The 24,442-nt window shown below is 42.3% G+C and overlaps 1 protein-coding gene across 1 annotated transcript in view; it reads left to right on the top strand.

Annotated features, from left to right (window-relative positions):
* Positions 1 to 24,442, top strand: part of GLB1 (galactosidase beta 1) — a 103,980-nt gene that overhangs the window by 41,799 nt on the left and 37,739 nt on the right. Inside the window, 4 exon segments of the mRNA NM_001035043.1 lie at positions 2,281 to 2,339; positions 4,053 to 4,174; positions 4,304 to 4,344; positions 6,489 to 6,601. Coding sequence (NP_001030215.1) covers positions 2,281 to 2,339; positions 4,053 to 4,174; positions 4,304 to 4,344; positions 6,489 to 6,601 — 335 coding nt within the window.

Here is a 24,442-nt window from a genome sequence, read left to right as displayed (position 1 = left end):
CTGGGCTGGTGTGCTTGCACCCTGGGACACCTGCTGCAGGACCTGGACAGTGCAGGGTGGGCCAGGGTGTCCTCGACTCTGGCTGGAGAGACGCTGTTCGTGCTCATTACTTCTCTGTGGAGAAACCCTTTCTCTTTTTAGAGGAGGTGGGGAGAACAGAAGATGTGGGATGCAAGATGAGACATAGACATCCTAATGGAACACTTCAAAAGACAAAAATTGAGCACAAGTGGTCTGGAGTGGCTTGAGATGTACAAATTAAAATACAGAGTGTACTCTGTGACTCAAGATAGATGTAATTAGAGCACAGTGTGTCCCTTTGATTTGTTAATTTGTTGTTGTTCAGTTGCTCAGTCATGTCCCACTCTTTACGACCCCATGGACTGCAGCACACCAGGCCTCCCTGTTCCTCACCATCTCCCGGACCTTGCTCAAGTGTCTGTCCATTGAATCGGTGATGCCATCCAACCATCTCATCCTCTGTCGTCCCTTCTCTTCCTGCCTTCAATCTTTCCCAACATTAGGGTCTTTTCCAATGAGTCAGTTCCAAAGGACTGGAGTGGCCAGTGGCCAAAGGACTGGAGCTTCAGCTTCAGCATCAGTCCTTCCAATGAATACTCAGGACTGATCTCCTTTAGGATGGACTGGTTGGATCTCCTTGCAGTCCAAGGGACGCTCAAGAGTCTTCTCCAACACCATAGTTCGAAACCATCAATTCTTTGGTGCTCAGTTTTCTTTATGGTCCAACTCTCACATCCATCCATGACTACTGGAAAAACCATAACTTTGACTAGACAGACCTTTGGCAGCAAAGTAACGTCTCTGCTTTTTAATATGCTGTCTAGGTTGGTCAACTTTTCTTCCAAGGATCAAGCATCTTTTCATTTCATGGTGGCAGTCACTATGTGCAGTGATTTTGGAGCCCAAAAAATAAAGTCAGCCACTGTTTCCACTGTTTCCCCATCTATTTGCCATGAAGTGATAGGACCAGATGCTGTGATCTTAGTTTTTTGAATGTTGAGTTTTAAACCAGCTTTTTCACTCTCCTCTTTCACTTTCATCAAGAGGCTCTTTAGTTCTTCACTTTCTGCCATAAGGGTGGTGTCATCTGCATATCTGAGGTTATTGATATTTCTCCTGGCAATCTTGATTCCAGCTTGTGTTTCTTCCAGTCCAGCGTTTCTCATGATGTACTCTGCATATAAGTTAAATAAGCAGGGTGACAATATACAGCCTTGACGTACTCCTTTCCCAATTTGGAACCAGCCTGTTGTTCCATGTCTGGTTCTAATTTGGGCACTGTGATGCATATGGTGCTGTGGAGGCTACCAGGAAGTATGTTCAAAGCAGGGTCGTTGTGTAGGGAGCAGCTCAGTCAACCAGATACCTGAGTGAAGAGAGCTGCACACCAGCCATGTGTCTAGGCTCTGGGGCCACAGAGGAAGCACAAGGCCTGTGTCATGATCTCCCAGAGGAATGCAGTCAGGAGAGGCCCAGACACTGTTCACAAAGGAAACATCATTCTGTGGTCCCCACAGTCTATCAAATGTATGGTCTGAGTCCCCACCTGAAGCAGTCCTCACCTGAGGCTGGCTTGGAGGTGTGCAGGCCCATGGGGGTATGAGGGAGGGCAGGGAACCTGAGGCTCAAGTCCTGCAAAGGAATCTGTGTTTTTTTTTTCATTTTATTAATTTATTTTCAACTGTGCTGGGTCTTCGTTGCTGCACATGGGCTTTCTCTGGTTGCAGCAAGCGGGGGCCCCTGTTCGTTGTGGTACCCGGGCTTCTCATTGAGTGGCTTCTCCTGTTGTGGGCTCTAGGTGCATGGGCTTCAGGAGTGGCAGCACATGGGCTCAGTAGGTGTGGCACAGGGACTTAGTAGCTCTGCCTCATGTGGGATCTGCCCAGACCTGGGATCGAACCCATGTTCCCTGTATTAGCAGGTGGATGCTTATCCAGTGTGCCACCAGGGAAAGTCCTCTTTTTTAAGAAATGAATTTATTATATACTTGGCTGCACCAGGTCTTAGCTGCAGCACTCAGGATCTTTTGTTGTGGAGCACAGATTCTCTGTGGTGTGCATGGACTCAGCTGCTCTTCTGCACTTGGGATCTTAGTTCCCCAACGAGGGGTCAAACCCATGTCCCCTCATCGGCAGGTGGAAGTCCCTGCAAGGCAGATTCTTAACTATTGGACCCACTTCCTTTGGGAAGTCTCCAAAGGAATCTTTTTTCTTGAACCTGTCACTCCCACGGCTGACCTCTCTCCTCTTTCTCGTTCAGGTACCAACCTCACCGCTGCTTTCATGCTCCAGAGGAAATTTGAACCCACAGGACCCCTGGTAAGAGTCAGGGGTGAGGCATGGGGAGACCACTTGGTTGTACAGACTTCTTTTCTGCTGTTGGGGGAGAGTGATGAGGTGCTGTGAAGGGTGGGAGTGGATTCTTGGTTTCTGGGTCTGGGGTCAGAACTGATGGGGCTGTAGAGACCACCTTCTGGACGCATGGGCAACAGCTGAAGCAGTACTACTGCTCAAGACTAAGGCTCTGCACTGGACGGGGGACTAAGCCCATGTGCTGCAACTAGAGAAGCCTGCTCGCCGCAGTGAAGACCCAGTGCAGCCAAATCATTAAAGAAAGAAAGAAAAAGAAATACAATTGATTTTTTTTTAATGCAAAAAAAAAAAGCAGAGCTTAATGAGGCGGGATGTTCACCATGGTCCCCATTCTGCCCCCTCCAGAATGGATCCTAGTTCTCCTACCAGGGATCAAACCCACATCCCCTGGATTGCAAGGTGGATTCTTAACCATTGGGCCACCAGGGAAGTCCCAGGCTCTGCGCCCTGGCATAGCTCGTCACCTTTGATCCTCATGGCAGCTCTCATAAGTGGTGTTATGAGAGCTCGTTCTTTTCAGTGAGACTCAGACTATGTCACTTGCCCATGCCTGTATAGCTGGTGAGTGGCAGGGCCAGGATCTGAGCTCAGGTCTGTGTTTCTTGAGAGCTCTTTGTGACAGAGCTGCTCTGCCTTCAATCTACTTAGAAATCACATAGGAGTCTTGTGAAAATGCAGACACTGATTTACTGGGTCTGGGGAAGGGGCACTGAGTTTCTGACAAGCAGCCAGGAGATGTGGGGATGTAGGGTTGCTGACCGCTCTGGGAGTTGCAGGGCTCTGTGGCATCTCCGTAGACGGCTGGGAGGCAGAGACGGCAATGAGGTCCTGGCAGGGGTGCTCAGCCCATCAATGAATGTGTCCCTCTCTCCGCTTCCCTTCCCCCCGCAGTTGTTGTTGTTACTTGGCCCCACGTAAGGGGTGTCTTCCCCGCAGCAGGTCAGGCTGCCCTGCCTGTGCACCCACCTTTGTACAAAGCAGCCTTTTCTGAACCTGGCCTCTGCTTCCTGAGTCATGCAGAACCCATGTTCACAGACACTGAGTGGAGCTGTTTCCTGCAGCCTGAGACAAGAAGTCCCCAGAACACACCCAGATTTCTCTTTTCTTCTGTAGACAAGGGCGTGGCAGGGTCATGCCCAACAGAAACACCAAGCGCTAGAATATTTGGACAATATTTCTACAACACATTAAGTCAGTCTGAGATCTAAAGAATGTCTGTATGTCACTTTGCTGTACAGCAGAGATTGGCACAACATTGTAAATCAACTATTCTTCAATTAAAATAAGTCAACCTGAGATCTGAAAATCTGGATTCACACAAAGGGTGAATTTGGTGCTAATGATTTCGTAAACATATTTTGTCATCTGACTCTTTTGCCCAACAAACTTTCCTCCTGTATTCAAACTGGGGATTGGTTAATAAGATTTTGATGCAGGTACAGCTTTTCAGGAACACCTGCTTTGTCCACACCTGAGACCTGAGCTTAGGCAATGCTATTATGAAATGTCCTCATTGGTCCCCCAGTTCCCAGCAAAGCAGTGAATGTCAGCTGCCCCCTCTTCCTGTTCTTCAGTGGATAACCTAGGGCAGTAGTTACTGGGAAGCCCAGCGTGTGAAGGTTTAAGTCTGTCCTAAGCTCCATATCCCTTTCTTTTTAGGTCAATTCTGAATTCTACACTGGATGGTTAGATCACTGGGGCCAGCGTCATTCCACAGTCAGCTCCAAAGCAGTGGCTTTCACCCTTCATGATATGCTTGCTCTCGGGGCAAATGTAAACATGTGAGTGTTAATTTTTGGAGGGAAGGGAGTCCTCTGTAGCTGTGGGCTCATGATGAAGCTGTGGGCTCATGGTGAAGCTGTGGGCTCATGATGAGCTGTGGGCTCATCTGTTCTCTTGTTTCCTTGTAGGTACATGTTTATAGGTGGCACCAATTTTGCCTATTGGAATGGTAAGAGCGATTTAACATTTGTTTGTAGAATCTAATGGTAGAATGTTTCTGGTGCTTGATTTTGTCCATACCATGGCCATTGGTGATTCTTCTGTCTTGGTTTGTCTTCTCCTAAATTTTCTAATATGTAAGATTGCCTATATAATATTAAAAAATCACTTTCATCGTTTATTTATTAGGAAGAGAGAAATGTTGAATTTACTTTTCTATTGAGAATAATTTTTTAAAATTGAGTATGCAGGTGTCATGAAATAATCAGTGTTATATGAATGAGTAGCATTAGGCTGCTTCTGAATTACCCTTCTATACTTGTTTTAGATGTTCAAAAGTTACTTTCTACAATTTACTTCAACATTTCAATTTAATTTACAAATGTGTAAGAATCATAGAAGTGGAATTTTTTTCCCTATGTAAATTTGAATTTTTCTAGGTTTTCTTTATTTTCTTAATTTTATTGAAGTATAGTTGCTTTACAGTGTATTCCAGGTATACAGCAAAGTGATTCAGATATATATATAGATAGATAGATATAGATACAGATATATATTTCCTTTTCAGATTCTTTTCCCTAATATGTTACTATAAGATATCGAGTCTCTGGCTATACAGTAGGTCAAAAAATCATTTTTCTTTTATTTGGTCACACTTTATGGCATGTGAGATCTTAGTTCCTTGACCAGGGATCAAACACATATCCCGTGCATTGGAAGCATGGAGTCTTAACCACTGGACTGCCAGAGAATTCCTACAAAATCATTTTTCTTTAAAAAAAACTTTAAGGGCTGTAGGTTGTGCATTTAGAAACTATTGTTTAAAATCAAGCTAACTGGGCAAGTCGTAGTCTCTGGCTAGAACTTACTTGTTCATATATTCTGGTCTTTTTTCTCTTTCTTTTTTAAAAAACATTTTGTTGAGGCATAATTCACATACCCTAAAGCTGATAATTTTTAAAATACATGATCTAGTGGTGTTTAGTTTAGCACAAACTTGTGCAGCCATTACCACCATCTAATTCCAAAACATTTTCATTACCCCCCAAAGAAACCTCATACCCAAGAAATGCCCCACTGCCCTTCTCCCAGCTCTTGGCCACCACTCTTTGTCTGTTCTGGACACTTAGTACAAGTAGAACCACACAATATATGGTCTTTTGTGTCTAATTTCTTTCATTCAGCATAATCTTCTCAAGGTTCATCCATATTATAGTGGGTGTCAGCACTTCATTCTTTCTTATAGAGAAATAATACTCTATTATGCAGATATACTACATTCAGTTTCTCCATTCATCAGTGATGGACATGTGGGTTGTCTCACCTCTTTTGGCCATTATGAATAATGTTGCTATGCACATTGACGTGTAAGTATTTGTTTGAGTCTCTGTTTCAGTTCTTCTGACTGCACACCTAGGATTGGAATTGCTGGTTCACATGGTAACTAACTCTATTTTTAGAGTTAGAGGAACTGCCACAGTTTTTTTCCAAAGCAAATACACCATTCCTATATTTCCCATATGGTCTTTTTTTTTTTTTTTGGCCACACTACTTGGCATGTGGGATCTTAGTTCCCTGACCAGGGATTGAACCCTCGCCCCCTGCAGTGGAAGCAGAGTCTTAACCACTGGACCATCAGGAAGTCCCTCCATGGTCTTTTTTGGGGGTAGGAAAAATCATGATAAAATTCTCTGAGTTTACTTGGTCTGATAACCCCTTAGTGCTTTGCTGCTGATCCTGGGCCCAGAAACCTGTGTGTCTACCATGGACCTTTTTTTTAGCCACAGAGGAGGTCATAAACAAGATCACAGCTGCAAGGTTAACATTCGGACGTGTGAGTCGTGCCATAGGCCTGGCCACTGCTGGCTGTGAGATGTCTGGGGGCTTTGTTGGGAGCTTCAGATGCCCTGCGGATCCAGTGCAGGGATATCTGCTGGGGTTGCTGAGAGAGTAAATGGGGAAAGTCCTTTGTAGACACCAAGGTGCTTAGTGAGGGCCACCTGCAGGAAGAAACTTGCATCTGGAGGGCCACCTCTGTGTCACTTAACAGTTGGCTGTAATGTCCTTCTTTATTCACCACCTCCACAAATCCATGAGAACTTCTCACAGGAGAAGGCCTTCTGTAGTAACTAGCGGCATGGTTTTGTCTTCCAGGAGCCAACATACCCTACCAACCACAGCCCACCAGCTACGACTATGATGCCCCCCTGAGCGAGGCCGGGGACCTCACTGAGAAGTATTTTGCTCTGCGGGATATTATTCAGAAGGTGAGTGCTTTGTACATGCTCCAGGGGCTGGTCTTGGACCAAGCCTGCCTGGGACTCAGGATGCTCTGTAGACATCTTCCTGCAGCCTTTGTGTGTAAAAGGATGGATGAACGGAGGCATCAGCTAGACTTGACCTCAAGTCCCGGCCCCACCCAGTTAAGAGGGAGCCTGTCAGCAAGTCAGGCCACAGCACGCGGTTGTGTTGTAAAGATTAGAGAGAACATAGGTAAAGCCTCGGGAATAGCCCTTGCACATACGCTGTCCAGTAAGTGTTAGCCATTACTATTATTTATACTAAAGGTATAAATGTGTGTCCACATAAATAGCTGAAGTGTGCGGGAGAGAAAATCTATGGGCATCGTGAACACAGGGCAAGTGTGAGCTGTCAGCAGAGCTTCATTTTTCTGCTTTGGAGCAAGTGATTGCTATTTCCTCCTGGCCTGACACCTGAACATTTAGTCCTGCTAGCGTTGTGACCTTTTGAAGCATCTAACGCACCCAGGTGGGGTTTCCTGTCTCTGTGTGGCTTTTAAAAAAAAACCCACAGTTTTTCTGCTCAGTCACCTGCGTTTTGAAGTTAAAAAACAAAGGTTTTCTGCCTATAAATGGTATAAACTTTTTTTTTGTTTTCAACATAGTCTCAATTTATGCCTAAGTGTTAACGTTAATATTATGAAATACTTTAAGCCTATTAAAAAGTAGAGTCAATACCTAACTACTCAGGGTTTGTTCATTTCATCTGCATTTTCAGATGTGTGGTTAGAATGTTGCTCGTGTAATTTTTATTGTGGGTTTAATCTCTAGAATTTAGAGTGATGACTCCCAAGTTCTGTCTTGTACATTTGTTCTCCATTTCAAAGCTCTCTGTTCCTATCTTTATTGTTTCCTTCCTTTATTTGAAGCTTAGCTTTTTAAACCAGACTTTGTTCTTTTGTAATATAAATACTCAAGTCTGTACCTTTCCTTCAAGTACTGCTATGGCTCCATCTCGTAAGTCTTGATATATAATATATTTATTATTATTTGCTTTTAAACATGCTTATTTTGACTTCTCTTTGGCCCTTCAAATGTTCAGAAGTGAGGTTTTAAAATATTAAACACAAGTATTTTTCTAGTCTGATGGTTTCTCACATAGCTGCATTCTGGTTAGAGAATGTTTTGAGTATAATACCAATCCCTTGAAATTTATTGAACCTCCTCATACAGCCTGGCTTATACCAATATGAACAAATACTCCATATATTCTTGAAAAGACCGCATGTTTTATAACTGTTGGCTATAATCTGTATACATGTTCATTTGATTAAGCTTATTAATGGTGGTATTGATATCTTTTATGTCCTTCCTAATTTTTGTTAATTTATTCTATTAGTTATTGAGAGAGTTGTGTTTATATATTTCTCCTTGTAGTTCTGTCAGTTTTTGAGGCCATATTATTAGAATGCAAATTGAGAATTAAATCTTTTTGTATCATATGGAAACTATCTCTGATAATGATTTTTGCCTTAGAATCTGTTATGTCTGATACTAATATACTTACCTGCCTTCTTTTATCTGGTGTATCTTTTACCTGGTGTATCTTTGTACCTGTGAAAGATATCCTTCTATATCCTTTCTTAAAAATCATCCCCAAAACCTCTGTCCCAAAACAGAAACAAACTCACAGACATAGAGAACAGACTTGCGGCTGCCAAGGGAGAGAGGGACGGATTGGGAGCGTGGGGTTAGCAGAGAGAAACTGTTGTACATAGCGTGGATAAACAGCAAGGTCTTCCTTTCTTACTGTAGAGCACAGGGAACGAGATTTAATATCTTTGTAACAAACCATAATGAAAAATAATGTATGAGTGTATAACTGACTTGGTTGTGCAGCAGAAGTTAACACAACACTGTAAATCAACTTTACTTCAATAACAATAAAATAAAAACATACATCCTTTGTAAACAGGATATAGCTGGATTTTTTAAAAAATCTCGTTTGGACATTTTGTCTTTTAACTGGTGCACCTGCTCATCATCATTCATTATAATTCTTGATACACATCGATTCATTTCAGCCATCTTGTAATTATGTACTTGCCTACCATTTGTTTCGTCTTCCTTTCTTACTTTCTTTTGAACTGTTTATTTTTGTTTTCTTATATCACCGCCCCCTCCACACCCTAATTTGGATGTTATCGTCTGTATTTTCGTTTCTTTAGGGGTTACCTGATGAAGTGTGAAGTATGCGCACCCCACCCTCCCCAGAAAAGCACAGCTCTTTAATGTAGAGCTCAGTGAATTTATAAAACACAGACTCCTGGAACCAACACACAGCCCCTCAGAAGCTTCCCTCGTGTTCCTTCTAATTACTGACTTTCCCCTGACCTTGATCACCACAAGTTAGCTGTGCTTGTTTTTTGACTTTATATAGATGGGTTCATACAATATGCACTCCTTTATATCTGGCTTTCAAAAAACTTTAACATTCAGTTTGAATTTATAATAATTTAAAATTAATCTATATCTTTACTTCCTTCCTATAACCAGAACTTTATCTCACGTTAACTTCAATTACATCCCTCCTGACTTACATGCTCTGGATGGCGTGTATTTTAGTAGTGGGCTAGTTGTGGATGTGAATCTTCAAAAGAGATTTGTTTTCTCCCCAGTTTATTGCTATGCAACAAATTACCCACAAACTTAGTGGCTTAAAACAACAGATGTTAGGAGTTCCCTGGTTACCTGCTGGTTAGGATTCTGGGCTTCCAGTGTCATGGCCCAGGTTCAGTCCCTAGTTGGTGAATCCCACAAGCTTCGTGGCATGGCCAAACAAATATATATATGATCTCACAGTTTCTGACAGTGAAGAATATAGGGTGGCTTAGCTGTATGTTCTAGCTCATGAATTCTCCTGAGGCTGCAGTGAAAGCTGTTGGCCAAGCAGCAGACTCTAAAGACTTGCGTGGGGCTAAAGGATCCATTTCTCTCTTTCTTTTTTTTTAAATTGAAGTATAGTTGATTTACAATATTATGTTAGTTTCCCGTGTACAACAAAGTGTACAGTTATACATACATACACATATTCTTTTCCATTATGGTTTATTACAGGATACTGAACATAGTTCCCAGTGCTATTTATCTATTATATATATATCAGTTCAGTTCAGTTCAGTCACTTAGTCGTGTCCGACTCTTTGCGACCCCATGAATCACAGCACGCCAGGCCTCCCTGTCCATCACCAACTCCTGGACTCCTGACTCACATCCATCAAGTCAGTGATGCCATCCAGCTATCTCATCCTCTGTCATCCCCTTCTCCTCCTGCCCCCAATCCCTCCCAGCATCAGAGTCTTTTCCAATGAGTCAGCTCTTCGCATGAGGTGACCAAAGTACTGGAGTTGCAGCTTCAGCATCATTCCCTTCAAAGAAATCCCAGAGCTGATCTCCTTCAGAATGGACTGGTTGTATCTCCTCGCAGTCCAAGGGACTCTCAAGATTCTTCTCCAACACCACAGTTCAAAAGCATCAATTCTTCGGTGCTCAGCCTTCTTCACAGTCCAACTCTCACATCCATACATGACCACAGGAAAAACCATAGCCTTGACTAGACGGACCTTAGTTGGCAAAGTAATGTCTCTGCTTTTGAATATGCTGTCTAGGTTGGTCATAACTTAGTAGTGTGTATATGTAATCCCAAACTCCTAATTTATCCCTCCCCCGCCTTTTTTCCCCTTTGGTAACCATAAATTTGTTTTCTTTTAACTTGTGTTATTTACTTTGGGCTGCCCTGGGCCTTCTTTGCTGCGTGAGGCTTTCTCCGGCTGTGGCGAGCGGGGACTGCCCTCCGCTGTGGTGCGCAGGCTTCTCACTGTGGTGGCTTCGCTCGTCGTGGAGCACAGGCTTCAGCAGTTGTGACTCTTGGCTCTAGAGAGTGGGCTCAGTGGTTGTGGCGCCTGAGCTTAGTTGCTCCAAGGCATGTGGGGTCTTCCTGGACCAGGTATCCAACCCATGTCCTCTGCATTGGCCAGCAGATTCCTAACTGCTAGACCACCAGGGAAGTCCCCCTAAGTTTGTTTTCTATGTCAGTGAGTCTGTTTCTGTTTTGTAAATTAGTTCATCTGTACCAATTTTTAGATCTCACATATAAGTGATATTATATGGCATTTCTCTTTCTCTTTCCATTTTGTGTAGAATGATAATCTGTAGGTCCATCCTACAAAATGGCATAATTTTATGCTTCCTTATGGCTTAGTAATAGTCCATTGTATATCCGTACCACATCTTTATCCATTCATCTGTCAGTGGGCATTTAGGTTGCTTCCATGTCTTGGCTACTGTGAACAGAGCTGCTACAAACACTGGGGTGCCTGTGTCTTTTTGAATTACAGATATGTTCTTAGGAGTGGGATTGCAGGATCATATAGCAGCTCTATCTTTAGTTTTTTGAGGAACCTCCATGGAGACATAGTGGCTGCAACTACTTACATTGCCAGCAGCTCCGCTTTGAAAGGTCCCTCTCACACGGCTAAGGGCAGGTCACTAAAGTTCCTTGCCATGTAGGACTCTCCATGAGGTGGCTCACGATGTGCCTTCCCCCACAGTGAAAGGTCTGTGGGAGAGCGGGCACCTCCAGATGAGAGTTGTGGTCTTTTTAAAAAAAATTTTTTAATTTATTTAAAAAAATGGTATCTTATTTCTCAACCAGGGATTGAACCCATGCCCTCTGCAGTGGAAGCATGGAGTCTTAACCAGTGGTCTCCCAGGGAATCACTGAATCACTGAACTCCCAGGGAATCACTGAATCACTGAACTCCCAAAGTTGCAGTCTTTGAATTACCTAAACAAAGAATGACATTCCATCCCTTTTCCACATTCTTTCCTCCAGAAGCCAGTTACTAAGTCTGAGCCATCTTCACGGGGCCTAAGTTCCACTTATTGAGGGGAAGAGGATCAGAGAATTTGTGGGCATATTATTAAAACCGTCGCATCCCCCTACAGTCAGGGCCAGACTTGTCGCAGTCAACACTCATTGTAACCACAGGTAACTTTTGGTTATGCTGCTAGTCCAACAGGTTCATTTATTTCCTTTAAGGGTCTTTTTATTTATAGAGGTTGTTTTTTCCCTTTTTGACCTAATTTTGTTTAATTATATAAAATTACCAAATATCAGTATCTTTAAATGTTTCCTCTATGACTGTTAAGATTTTCAAGAAAGATGTCTTCTGATTTTCTGCCTGGAGTAAGCTGCTGGCTGCCAGCATTCTGCACCCTGGCGCAGGGCTGGGGTGGCGGTAGTTACTTTTTACTTTGTACATGATCACAGCCTCCCCTTTTAAAATGCTCCACATGTCCATAACTCTACAGGTTAACCAGGAACCCAAAGACCATGTTTTCTCCTCCCCAGAAAATAAATCTCTAGTCCCAGGTGGGAGAGGGCACTGCATACAAAGAGCAGTGTTTCTCAAATACCAGCACATCAGAACCACCTAGTAACTTGATGGAAATTCTAATTCCACCGAATCAGAAGCTCTGTGGGTAGAGCCAGCAATCCAGGATTTTACAGTCAGAGGAGACTCTGACATGCACTAGAGTTTGAGAACCCTTAGCTTGGAGAAGAAGAAATCTGTGGATCAGGCTCCTTATTTAATTAAGCACCTGTACCTCCCAGGTTCGGAAGTACCCGGTGCTGCCAATTTTGAGCCTTTTAGTAATTCAGAACCAAATTGAATTGGTTCTTAGTTTCCTCCCGTTCTCTTTGCCTTTCTTACTACTGATTCGCCATTCATTTGTCCGTTTTCCAGCTTCCAAAATTTTCTTGCTGTTGTCTCCTGTCCTGTCCTTCAGTTCTGTGTATTTATGTCTTAAACAAAAATCTGTTCACTGAGATTTTACTGGTGTTTTGGGCAAGAATGACATCAGGTGTTCTGTTTAGTGAGCCTTCTTAACCTAAATGATCTCATTCTCTGTAATGAGATCATCACATGCTATTGTACATGTAGCATGCACTCAGCTACATGCTATTATACTGTTTAGATCTACTGCCATTTACTTAAACCATTTCTAATTGATGGGCATTTAGATTATTTTGAACTTTTATTTTACTTATTGAAAAATTTTTTAATTAATGTGGCTTCACCGGGTCTTGGTTGCAGCATGTGGAATCTTTAGTTATGGCATGTGGGATCTAGTTCCCCGACTAAGGGTCGAACCTGGGCACCCCCTGCAGTGGAAGCCCAGAGTCTTAGCCACTGGAAAGTCCTAGTCTTCCATCTATAGTCTTTCAGAATTTCCCCAACTGTTATAAACTTTCATATTATTCTATCAACTTCAAAACAAAAACTCAAGATACTTGTTGATGTTTTAATTAGTTTTGTATTAAATTTATACATCAAATTAGGGGTGATATTTACTGTATTGAGACTTAGCCAAGAAAATGGTTTTCTGTCTATTCAAGTCTTCTCTGATGTCCTTGTTTTAAAGTTTTCTTAAAAAAAATAGTCCCTGTCCATTTCTGAATATGTTTATTCTCAAGTATTCTGTGTTCCTAATTCTAATGTTACTATAAATGGAGTCTTTTATTTCTTCATGAGAAATATTATGATATATATTTGTCTTCAAAATATAACATCTTGAAATTTTTTTAATATATAACGTTGCAGACACTCATGTACCCAATACCTAGATATAACACAGGTTATTATGAAATCTTTGCTTCTAATTGTTTAAGAAAATAATACAATGCAGATAAATCTGGCTCTATCTCCTGTTTCTTGCCCTCCCCCCTCAGATGGAGGAAGAGGGAATGGTATTTATCCTTACATACATTTTGTGATTTTACCACAAATGCATGCATCCACATATACTATATTTAATTTATTTCGTCTCCTTAAATTGAACATGAATATTCCATTGTACTTTCCTTTTTAAATTATTGACTGATTTCCAGGATTTTATTAATGTTATAGTGCCTGTGGACTTATTTCTGTTGCTTCATCTCACAAACCATTTCAGATTTATTTATTTATTTTTTAGCAGATTTCTTTAGATATAAATCACAAAGTGTGGACTTCACCCATTTAAAGTACACAATTCGATGGATTCTGTACATTAATTTTTTAAATTGTGATAAAATATATATAACATTAAATTTGGCATTTTAATCACTTTTAAGGGGTTAAAAGTTCAGTGGCATAAATTTCATTCATAACGTGGTGTAACCATGGCCATTATCTAGTCACGAAATCTTTTCATTCGCCCAGACAGAAACGCTGTTATGCAATAACTCCCCATTACAGCCCCCTTTCAGCCACTGGGAAGCTCTAGTCTACTTTCTGCCGCTGTGAATTTGCATATTCTAGATGTTTCACAGAAGTGGAACCATACAGTATTTTCCTTTTGTGACTGACTTATTTCATTTAGCATGTTTTCAAGATTCTGCAATGTTATAGCATGTGTCAGAATTTAGTTTCTTCTTTATGGTGAATAATACTTTATGGTATATATACAGTCAATGCTCCATATCTGTGGGTTCCACATCTGCAGACTCAACCAACCACAGATTAAGGGGAAAAAAAAAACAAAAACAGAAAGTTCCATAAAGCAAAACTTGAGGTGGTTGCATAGCACCAACTTTTTATATGACATTTACATTGTATTTACAACTATTTACATAGCATTTACACTGTGCCGCCGCTGCTGCTGCTGCTAAGTCGCTTCAGTCATGTCTGACTCTGTGCGACCCCATAGACGGCAGCCCACCAGGCTTCCCTGTCCCTGGGATTCTTCAGGCAAGAACACTGGAGTGGGGTGCCATTGCCTTCTCCACTGCATGAAAGTGAAAAGTGAAAGTGAAGTCGCTCAGTCGTGTCCGACTCTAGCAACCCCATGGACTGCAGCCCACCAGGCTCCTCCGTCCATGGGATTTTCCAGGCAAAAGTACTGGAGTGGGGTGTCATTGCCTTCTCCTATTTACACTATATTAGGTATTATAAGTAACCTAGAGATGATTTAAAGTATATGGGAGGGCTGACCTGGTGGCTCAGTGGTGAAGAATCCACTTGCCAAAGCAGGAGACACAGGTATGATCCCCGGTTTGGGAAGATCCCTCATACCTTGGAGCAACTGAGCTCGTGTGCCACAGCCATTGAGCCTGTGCTCCAGAGCCTAGGAGTGGCAACTATTGAGCCTACTTAGCACAACTGCTGAAGCCCACATGCCCTCGAGCCTGTGCTCCGCAAGAGAAGCCACTGCAGTGAGAAGCCTGTGTACTGCAGTGAACAGTAGCCCCCACTCACAACTAGAGAAAAGTACGCACAGCATAGCCAAAAATTTGTTAATTATTAAAAAAAGTATATGGGAGAATGTGCACAGGACATATGCAGATATACTCAAATTTCTTGAACATCCTGGAATTTTGGCATCTGCAGGAGTCCTGGTGGCAGTACCCTGCAGATACGAAGGGAAAACTTGTGTACCAGTTTATCTGTTCATTTCATTCATCTCCTGATGGACACTTCGAATTGTGTGACACTCTTTTGGCTATTTTGAATAACACTGTATTAAACATCAGGGCACAAATATCTGTTCAAGTCCTGCTTTCCATTCTTTTGCTACATACCTTGCAGTGGTACTGCTGGAAAGGCTTATTTTTAGAATACTTTTCTTTCTGAAATAATGAACTTTTCTATGCCTAACAAGAAAAAAAAATGCAAATCAAACTTAAAAACAGATATTTACATGTGCTTTTTTGCACGAAACGTCGTCTTATCTTTGGCCTCATCACAACCTCACGCTCTTATTCTCCTATACGTTTAGCTGCTGCTTTCTGCCTCTTCCCCACTCCTGCAGCCCCTCACATTTTCTTGACCTTCCCTGGCCCTTATGATTGCTGGCTGTTAGAGTCACTGTCGCCCTGCATAGCTCTCTCTGCTGCTGTTCAGGGTCCATGCCCCATACACCAGCCTGGGCCATTCTGCTGTCACACTCTGGCCCTGGAAACAGGCAGGAGGATTGTGAGCGTCAGTGTCTACTGGCTGGAACAGGGATTTGTACTTTCAGCCTCAACTGGACCTTTAACTGTCTGCACTTCTCTGTCTCCACCCTCATCTCTTCTCCCCATCCAGTGTGAACCGTCACCGCCACACTTTTCCCGTAATGTACAGGTGATGCTGTCTTCTCCTTCATCAAGGACATTAATGCTGCTGAAAAAGCCAGGTGACATAGATATACATTTCAGAGCGGGTATCGGATGAGGCATGAAAAGCGTATGTATATTTAAATGAGCAAAAACAAATCATTAAAATTTATGGGTACCAGAGAATAAGAGGGGAGGAATGAATTGTGAGATTGGGATTAAGGTATACACACTGCTATATATAAATAGACAACTAATAAGAACCTGCTGTATAGCACAGGGAACTCTACTCAAAACTCAGCAATGGGAAAAGAATCTAAAAAAAAAAAAGAGTGGATATATGTGTATGCATAACTGATCCCAGTTCATAGATCACAGCCTATGAGTCATGCCGTGCAGGGCCACCCAAGACAGACAGGTCATAGTGAAGAGTTTTGATAAAACAGGGTCCACTGGAGGAGGAAATGGCAACCCGCTCCGGGGGTCTCACCTGGAGAACCCCATGAACAGTATGAAAAGGCAAAAAGACATAACACTGGAAAACGAGTCCCTTGGGTCAGGAGGTGTCTAATATGCTACTGGGGAAGAGCAGAGGGCAATTACCAATAGCTCCAGAAAGAATGAAGCGGCTGGGTCAAAGCGAAAACGATGCTCAGGTGTGGATGTATCTGGTGGTAAAACTAAAATCCGATGCTGTAAAGAACAGTATTGCATAGGAACCTGGAATTTGGGTTCATGAGTCAAGGTAAAGCGGACATGGTCAAGCAGGAGATGGCAAGATTGAGCATCGAAATCTTAGGAATCGGTGAACTAAAATGAACGGGAACGGGCCAGTTTAATTCAGACGACCACTAGGTCTACTACTGTGGGCAAGAATCCCTTAGAAGAAATGAAGTAGCCCTCACAGTCAGCAAGAGTCCAAAACGCAGTACCTGGATGCAGCCTCAAAAACGACCCAATGATCTCAGTTCATTTCCAAAGCAAACCATTCAGCCTCACTGTGATCCAAGTCTAAGCCCCAACCACTGATGCCAAAGAAGCTGAAGTTGACAGGTTCTATGAAGACGTACAACACCTTCTAGAACTAACACTAAAAAAAGATGTCCTTCTCATCATAGGGGATTGGAATGCAAAAGTAGAAAGTCAAAAGATACTTGGAATAACAGGCAAGTTTGGTATTGGAGTACAAAATGAAGCAGGGCAAGGGAAAGAGAACATGCTGGTCATATCAAATAACCTTTTCCAACAACCCAAGAGATGACTCTACACATGGACATCATCACATGGTCAATACTGAAATCAGACCGATTATGTTATTTGTAGCCAAAGATGGAGAAGCTCAGTACAGTCAGCAAAAACAAGATGTGGAGCTGACTGTGGCTCAGATCATAAACTCCTTATTGCAAAATTCGGGCTTAAATTGAAGAAAGTAGGGAAAACCATTAGGCCACTCAGATTCGACCTAAATAAAATCTCTCATGATTATACAGTGGATGTGACAAATAGATTCAAAGGATTAGATCTGATAGAGTACCCAAAGAACTATGGATGGAGGTTCATAACACTGTACAGGAGGCAGTGACCAAAACCATCCCAAAGAAAAAGAATGCAAGAAGGCAAAGTGGTTGTCTGAGGAGGCTTTACAAATAGCTGAGGAAAGAAGAGCAAGGAAAGGCAAAGGAGAAAGGGAAAGATACACCCAACTGAATGCAGAGTTCCAGAGAAGAGCAAGGAGGGACAAGAAGGCCTTCTTAAATGAACAATGCAAAGAAACAGAGAAACAACAGAATGGGAAAGACTAGAGATATCTTCAAGCAAATTAGAGATATCAAGAGAACATTTCATGTAAGGATGGGTACAATAAAGGACAAAAATGATAAGGACCTAACAGAAGCAGAAGAAATTAAGAAGAGGTGGCAAGAATACACAGAAGAATACATAAAAAAGATCTTAATGACTTGGATAACCACTATATTGTGGTTACTCTCTTAGAGCCAGATATCCTGGAATGTGAGTTTGGGTGAACCTTAGGAAGCATTATTACAAACAAAGCTAGTGGAAGTGATGGAATTCCAGCTGAGGTATTTCAAATCCTAAAAGATGATGCTGTTAAAGTGCTGCATTCAATATGTCAGCAAATTTGGAAAACTCAGCAGTGGCCACAGGACTGGAAAAGGTCAGTTTTCATTCCAGTCCCAAAGAAGGGCAATGCCTTAGAATGTTAAAGCTACCACACAATTGCTAGCAAGATGATGCTCAAAATCCTTCAAGCTCAGCTTCAGCAGCTCATGAACCAAGAACTCCCAGATGTACGAGCAAAGAGACAGAGGAACCAGAAATCAAATTGTCAACATTCATTGGATCATGGAGATTGCAAGGGAGTTCCAGAAAAACTCTACTTCTGTTTCACTGACTACACCAAAGACTTTGACTATGTAGATCACACCAAACTATGGAAAATTCTTAGAGACAGGAATACCAGACCACCTTACCTGTCTCCTGAGAAACCTGTATGCAGGTGTCAAGAAGCAACAGTTAGAACCAGACATGGAGCAACTGACTAGTTCAAAGTTGGGAAAGGAGTATGTCAAGGCTGTATATTGTCACTCTGCTTATTTAACGTATATGCAGAGTACATCATGTGAAATGCTGGGCTGGATGAATCACAAGCTGGAATCAAGATTGCCAGGAGAAATACCAAAACCTCAGATATGCAGATGGTATCAGTCTAATGACAGAAAGTAAAGAGGAACTAAAGAGCCTCTTGATGAGAATAAGAGGAGAGTGAAAAAGCTGGCTTGAAACTCAGCATTCAAAAAACTAAGATCATGGCATCTGGTTCCATCACTTCATGGTAAATAGAAGTTGAAAAAATGGAAGCAAGACAGATTTTATTTTCTTAAGCTACAAAATCACTGTGGATGGTGACTGCAGCCATGAAATTAAAAGACACTTGCTCCTTGGAAGGAAATCTGTGACTAACATAGACAGCATATTAAAAAGCAGAGACATCACTTTGCTGACAAAGATCTGTATAATCAAAGCTATGGTTTTTCTAGTAGTCACGCACGGATACGAGAGTTTAACCATAAAGAAAGCCGAGCGCCAAAGAAGTGATGCTTTCAAATTGTGGTGCTGGAGAAGACTCTTGAGAGTCCCTTGGACAGCAAGCAGATCAAACCAGTCAATCCTAAAAGAAGTCAACTCTGGATACTTATTGGTAGGACTGATGCTAAAGCTGAAGATGTAATACTTTGGCCACCTGATGTGAAGAGCTGACTCACTGGAGAAGACTCTAATGCTGGGAAAGATTTAAGGCAAAAGGAGAAGAAAGCAGCAGAGAATGAGATGGTTAGATAGCATCACCAACTCAATGGACATAATTTGAGCAAACTCTGGGAAATAGTGGAGGACAGAGGAGCCTGGCGTGCTGCAGTCCATGGGGTCGCAAAGAGTCAGACACGACTTAGTGGCTGAACAACAACAGCATTACTGATTCACTTTACTGTATACCAGAAACTAACACAACACTGTAAGTCAATTATACTCCAATGAAAACATTTTAATCATTGCAAGTTAAAATTTTTTAAAGATTAAAATAATTGGAAACATCACAAAACCTAGAAACATATTTCGATTTATTCACTGCTTGAAGCACCTCTGCCATCCTTCTTTCCTTAACTTCTTTTGGCTTCATGCTGTTTTATTGTCTCTTCAAATGACAGCAGTGTTTGTAATCTTCTCTAGTGAGCTTGGCTCTTGAGTGTGGTTGATAGAAATTTGTTTTTCAGTATTGACAGTTTAGCAAAACAGAAAAGCTTCACATTTTGTTACTGATGGTGCTGTATGACTATTTAGTATTGTCATGCAAATTGGGAAGATGTCTTTCAAATTCTTGCAAGCATGAGCGATAATATTTGGAAGAAATTACAGACAGGTTCTGGCTGCATAACATTTCAAACCCTGTTTCCCTTCCGCAACCCACATATTTCTGGGGTTGGATGCCTTAGAGCACAGTCATGTTGCAAGTCAGCATAATCTGTTAGCAATAGTTTGCCTACTCATGGGAGTGACAGTGCAGCTGGTAAATATATTTTCCACCCAAATTAAATAAATCCCCACCTCAACTCTCCTTTGGTTGAATCAAGGCCTGTACCCACTCTAAAGCCCCTTCACCTAAGAGCATGCTTGACAAGAAAACTGGAGCAGAAAAAGACAAATGTTTTAGCCTTTTGTGGTTAAATTGTGTTACTTTGCAAATTTTACAGAAACCTCTGATCACGCACTACTAGGACTCTCCCTTGGGGAGGGAGTGAGCCTTGGGGGCACTTCTGGATGCAGGAGATGAGTTCAGAGGCTGCTGAAGTAACCAAGGAATGAGATGACGGCACGGGCAGTAGGGAGTGGAGAGAGAGCAATTGATTTGAAAAATATTTGGGAGGTAAAATTGGTGACAAAGGGAAGTGAGAGTGTTAGTGGCTCAGTCATGTCCGACTCTTTGCAAACTCATAGACTGTAGCCCACCAGGCTCCTCTGCCCTTGGGATTCTCCAGGCAAGATTACTGGAGTGAGTTGCCATTCCCTTCTCCAGGGGATCTTCCTGACCCAGGGATCAAACCTGGGTCTCCTGCATTGCAGGCAGATTCTTTACCATCTGAGCCACCAGGGAAGCCCAGAATTGGTAGGATTTAGCAACTGGCTGCGGAGAAGGCAATGGCACCCCACTCCAGTACTCTTGCCTGGAAAATCCCATGGATGGAGGAGCCTGGTAGGCGGCAGTCCATGGGGTCACAAAGAGTCGGACGTGACTGAGCTACTTCACTTTCACTTTTCACTTTCATGCACTGGAAAAGGAAATGGCAACCCATTCCAGTGTTCTTGCCTGGAGAATCCCAGGGACGGGGGAGCCTGGTGGGCTGCCGTCTATGGGGTCACACAGAGTCGCACACGACTGAAGTGACTTAGCAGCAGTAGCGGCAGCAACTGGCCGAATGCAGGTGTGAGGAAGAATGAGGAGTCATTAATTGGTCCATGTTACAACGTTAGCTGGATAACTGGATGGGTATTGGGGTTAGCAACTAAGACAGAGAGCTGCAAGGAAAACGCAGGTGGGAAGTGGGGTAGGGGAGAGAAGCCAGTTATGCTCAGGATGCCTCTGGGGACAACTGGGGGAGGTCTGGCAGGCAACTCACTTAAGAGTGAAAAGTTCCAGGAAGAAGTCGTCAGGACAGACATGGATTCCACAGTCATTGTGGAGGCGGAGGGTGAAGTTCAGGAGAGGCTGAGATTGCACCTGGAGAGCTGATCCAGAAGGGCAGTGGGCCAAGCAAAGGACAAATCCAGAGGATCCCAGGTGTTTAACCAGCGGCCGCAGTAAGATGAACTCGTGAAGGAGACCGAATCTTCAGAAATTTATGTGATTCAGTAGCTTACGATAGATAGATTGCAACGTAACATTTAGTTGTCTTTCCCCTCGTTCTCTGTGTTGATATTTTAGGTATAGGAAGAGAAAAAAGAACAACTTCAAAAGCGGGCTCTTGCTTAGGAGACGTTGTAGATGTTCAGCTAGCTGGTTTGTTAGATGGTGTTCAGAGTATTTGTTTGCATGGAGGAAAAGAAACGGGATCATAAATATCCCCATATACACCTCTTCCTGCCTCTTTCCTTCACCAAAGACTTAAAAAGTTGACTGGGTTTCTTCTTTAGTCCATCTCAAGACTAAGCTGGGTGGAGATGGACAGTCTCTTTCACTGACGTGGACTCCCGGGGATGGAATTTCCCAGAGGGCTGCACCAGCCTGTGTGCGGTGGTGAAGGCTCCAGGCAGCCCTCCAGGCCGCACAGGACTCTTTTAAGTCAGGGCAGTGCTCTCGATATTTGCATTTTTAAAGCTATTCTCTTTGCTGTGGGTAAAACTCAACCAACTTGGTTAACACTTTGACCTCGAGGGTGAACTCTAAGACTGTAGGGTAAACGCCCTCCTGCTCATTACCAATTCCTGAGAGGGGCAGTGGTGAGTTTCTTTTTGTATGCTTTTGAATGAGAGTTTTGTTCCAGTTCTTAATAGGGGTTCTATCAAAGATGAGTCCAGCTGACTTTTTGAAGATGGGTTATTCTGTAGAAATTAATCAAGTTGTAGTTGATTGACCTTGATGACTGGAGTGGATCTTGGAATTCCTTGAGGGTGGCATTGGGGCTGGGTGGTGACGGGGCATGGGAGAATGGCCAACGTGATTTTCAGTCTTTCAGAAGCTTAATGACATTTGAACCTTGACCCAGGAGCAGTCACACTGGCTAAATGTCCTCTTGGTTTATGGCTAGAATGACATTAGTTCAGTGGGTGAACCAGCTGTCTCTTAATGATCCATGGTGCTGGTGGGAACACAGTGTTTATGTCAGATAATCAAGGATGACAATGTCAATATTGCTTCATAAACGTTAGTCTTTAAAAAAATTTATTGAGGCACAGTTGATTTACGGTGTTGTGTTAATTTCTGCTGTCCAACAAAATGACTCAATTATACATGTAGATATATACTTTTTCATATTCATTTCCATTATGGTTTTATCGGAGGATACTGGTTATAGTTCCCAGTGGTACACAGTAGGACTTGTTGTTTATGCATTCTACATATAATAGTCTGCATCTGCTAATCCAAACAGATAGTCTTTTAAAGCATCGCCTAAACTCCTGTGGCATTAATCCATTCATTTCCTGCATACCTGGCTTTTTTAGTCTGTCTTCCGAAGTGATTTCTCTGAAACCCTGATCTGGTCAGGATGCCTTCCATGACTCCACCCCTATTTTCATCAAGCCTCATCTTTCCATTCTCCCTTTTATTTAAACCATTTTTTAAAGTATACTTTACAATGCTGAGTTAGGTTCAGGTGTACAACAAGATGATTCAGTTCTTTTCCACTCTTTTTCAGATTCTTTTCCTACATTACAGGCTTTGAATATAGTTCCCTGTGCTATGCAGGTCTCCCTTTCTTGTACATGACTGTCTAGCCTTAAGATACAGGTACAGAAAATTCCTCAAGTTGTACAGGAGGTGCCTCTTCTACTCCCTGGCCTCTGCACAGAGCGGCCCCTCATTTATCCACCTAGAAAATGAGGACATGCCTCATTAGCTTCTCTGGGGAGTCATCTTTGAGTCGTCTCTCTGCAGATTTAGTCACACTTTGCTTTCCGCCACTGAGTTACACTTTGGAAATCTTGAATACACAACTTCTCCTAGTGTTAATATGACTTGTGTATACACACTGCACTCTAGACTTGGGGCTGTTATTATCCTTAGTACCAAGCACAGGACCTGACACAAAGTACTTTCTTTTCATTTTTTTTCTGTGCCCCGTGGCTTGCCAGATCTTAGTTTCCTGACCGGGAATTGAACTTGGCCCCATCAGTAAAAGTGCAGAGTCCTAAACGCTGGACTCCCAGTGGATTCCCCAGTCACTTTCTTAATGAGAGTTTGCTAGATCAATGAACAAAAACGTTAGAGATCTTAGGGAGAGAATAGTTGGTCACTGTTGCATCTGTTGGCTTCTACTAGGAAAAGAGCAGCTTTCCACGTTGAGTTTGTCCCTCTAAATAAGTAGGATAAGAAGCAGTATTTACGACAAGTCTGAAAACTATGATTAAAGTACAAATTACTCTGGAGACATAAAGGTTCAGACGTCTATTTTGCTATGTTTGTCTATTTCTTTTCTGACACATTGGTTACTTGGACAGAAGCTTAGAATTTTGCTATATGATAATCAGTGAAAACTCTCTATAATAATTTTTTTAAAGGTTGTGGCAAATGTGATAGACAGAGGGAGGCTTAATATGGAGACTATAATGAGCTCATCCTACTGATTTAAAAAATCAAGATCCAAATAGATAACTGGATGAAAGACATAAACAAGTATAGACGTCTAGTGAAAACTTTGACACACCTTATGTTAAAAATCATATAAGATGCTTATATCATTTGACCTAATGACCCCTCACTTGACTGGAGAAAGAAATGGCAACCCACTCCAGTATTCTTGCCTGAGAATCCCATGGCCAGAGGAGCCTGCCAGGCTACAGTACCTGGAGACACAGTCGGACATGACTGAAGCGACTTCACATGCACGCCCCTCACTTGGAACTTTATTTTAAAAATTCTGAACATGGGGAATATTATAGACAAGAAGTTGTTCATTGCAATATTATTTATAGTATCAAAAACTGGAAATAATTCAATACCTAATATTGAAAAGCGATGGTTATATAACTTCTGTTATATCTGTTTGAATATAATATACAAGTAAGTAAAATTGTTGTTACTATTTGGCCCATGCCAGAAGTGCTTTTGGAAAGTGGCAGGAGTAAATTATAAAATTATCTCGTCTTTATGTGTGCTTAACTGGTGGTCCAGTGGCTCAGACTCGGAGCTCCCAATGCAAGGAGCCTGGGCTCGATCCCTGGCCAGGGAGCTGGATCCCATATGCTGCAACTAAAGGTCCTGAAAGCCTCAACAAAGATTCTTGAGTGCCACCACTAAGACCCAGCGTGCCAAAAAAATAAATAAGTAACAATAGTGAAAACGAAAAAGACAGAGCCAGAGGAACAACACTAAACTTGGAGTCGAAGTCCCGGCTCCTCCCTTGCCCCTTTCCGAAATCTTGAGCAAGTTCCTCGGTCTCATCTCTAAAGAGGAAATATGATAACAAGCTATGAGGGCCTATGTAAGGAGTAAA

Source organism: Bos taurus, chromosome 22, assembly GCF_002263795.3.
Source record: "Bos taurus isolate L1 Dominette 01449 registration number 42190680 breed Hereford chromosome 22, ARS-UCD2.0, whole genome shotgun sequence".
Classification (NCBI taxonomy): domain Eukaryota; kingdom Metazoa; phylum Chordata; class Mammalia; order Artiodactyla; family Bovidae; genus Bos; species Bos taurus.
The sequence above is the reverse complement of the archived record's forward strand: the minus strand, read 5'-3'. Positions and strand labels throughout refer to the sequence as shown.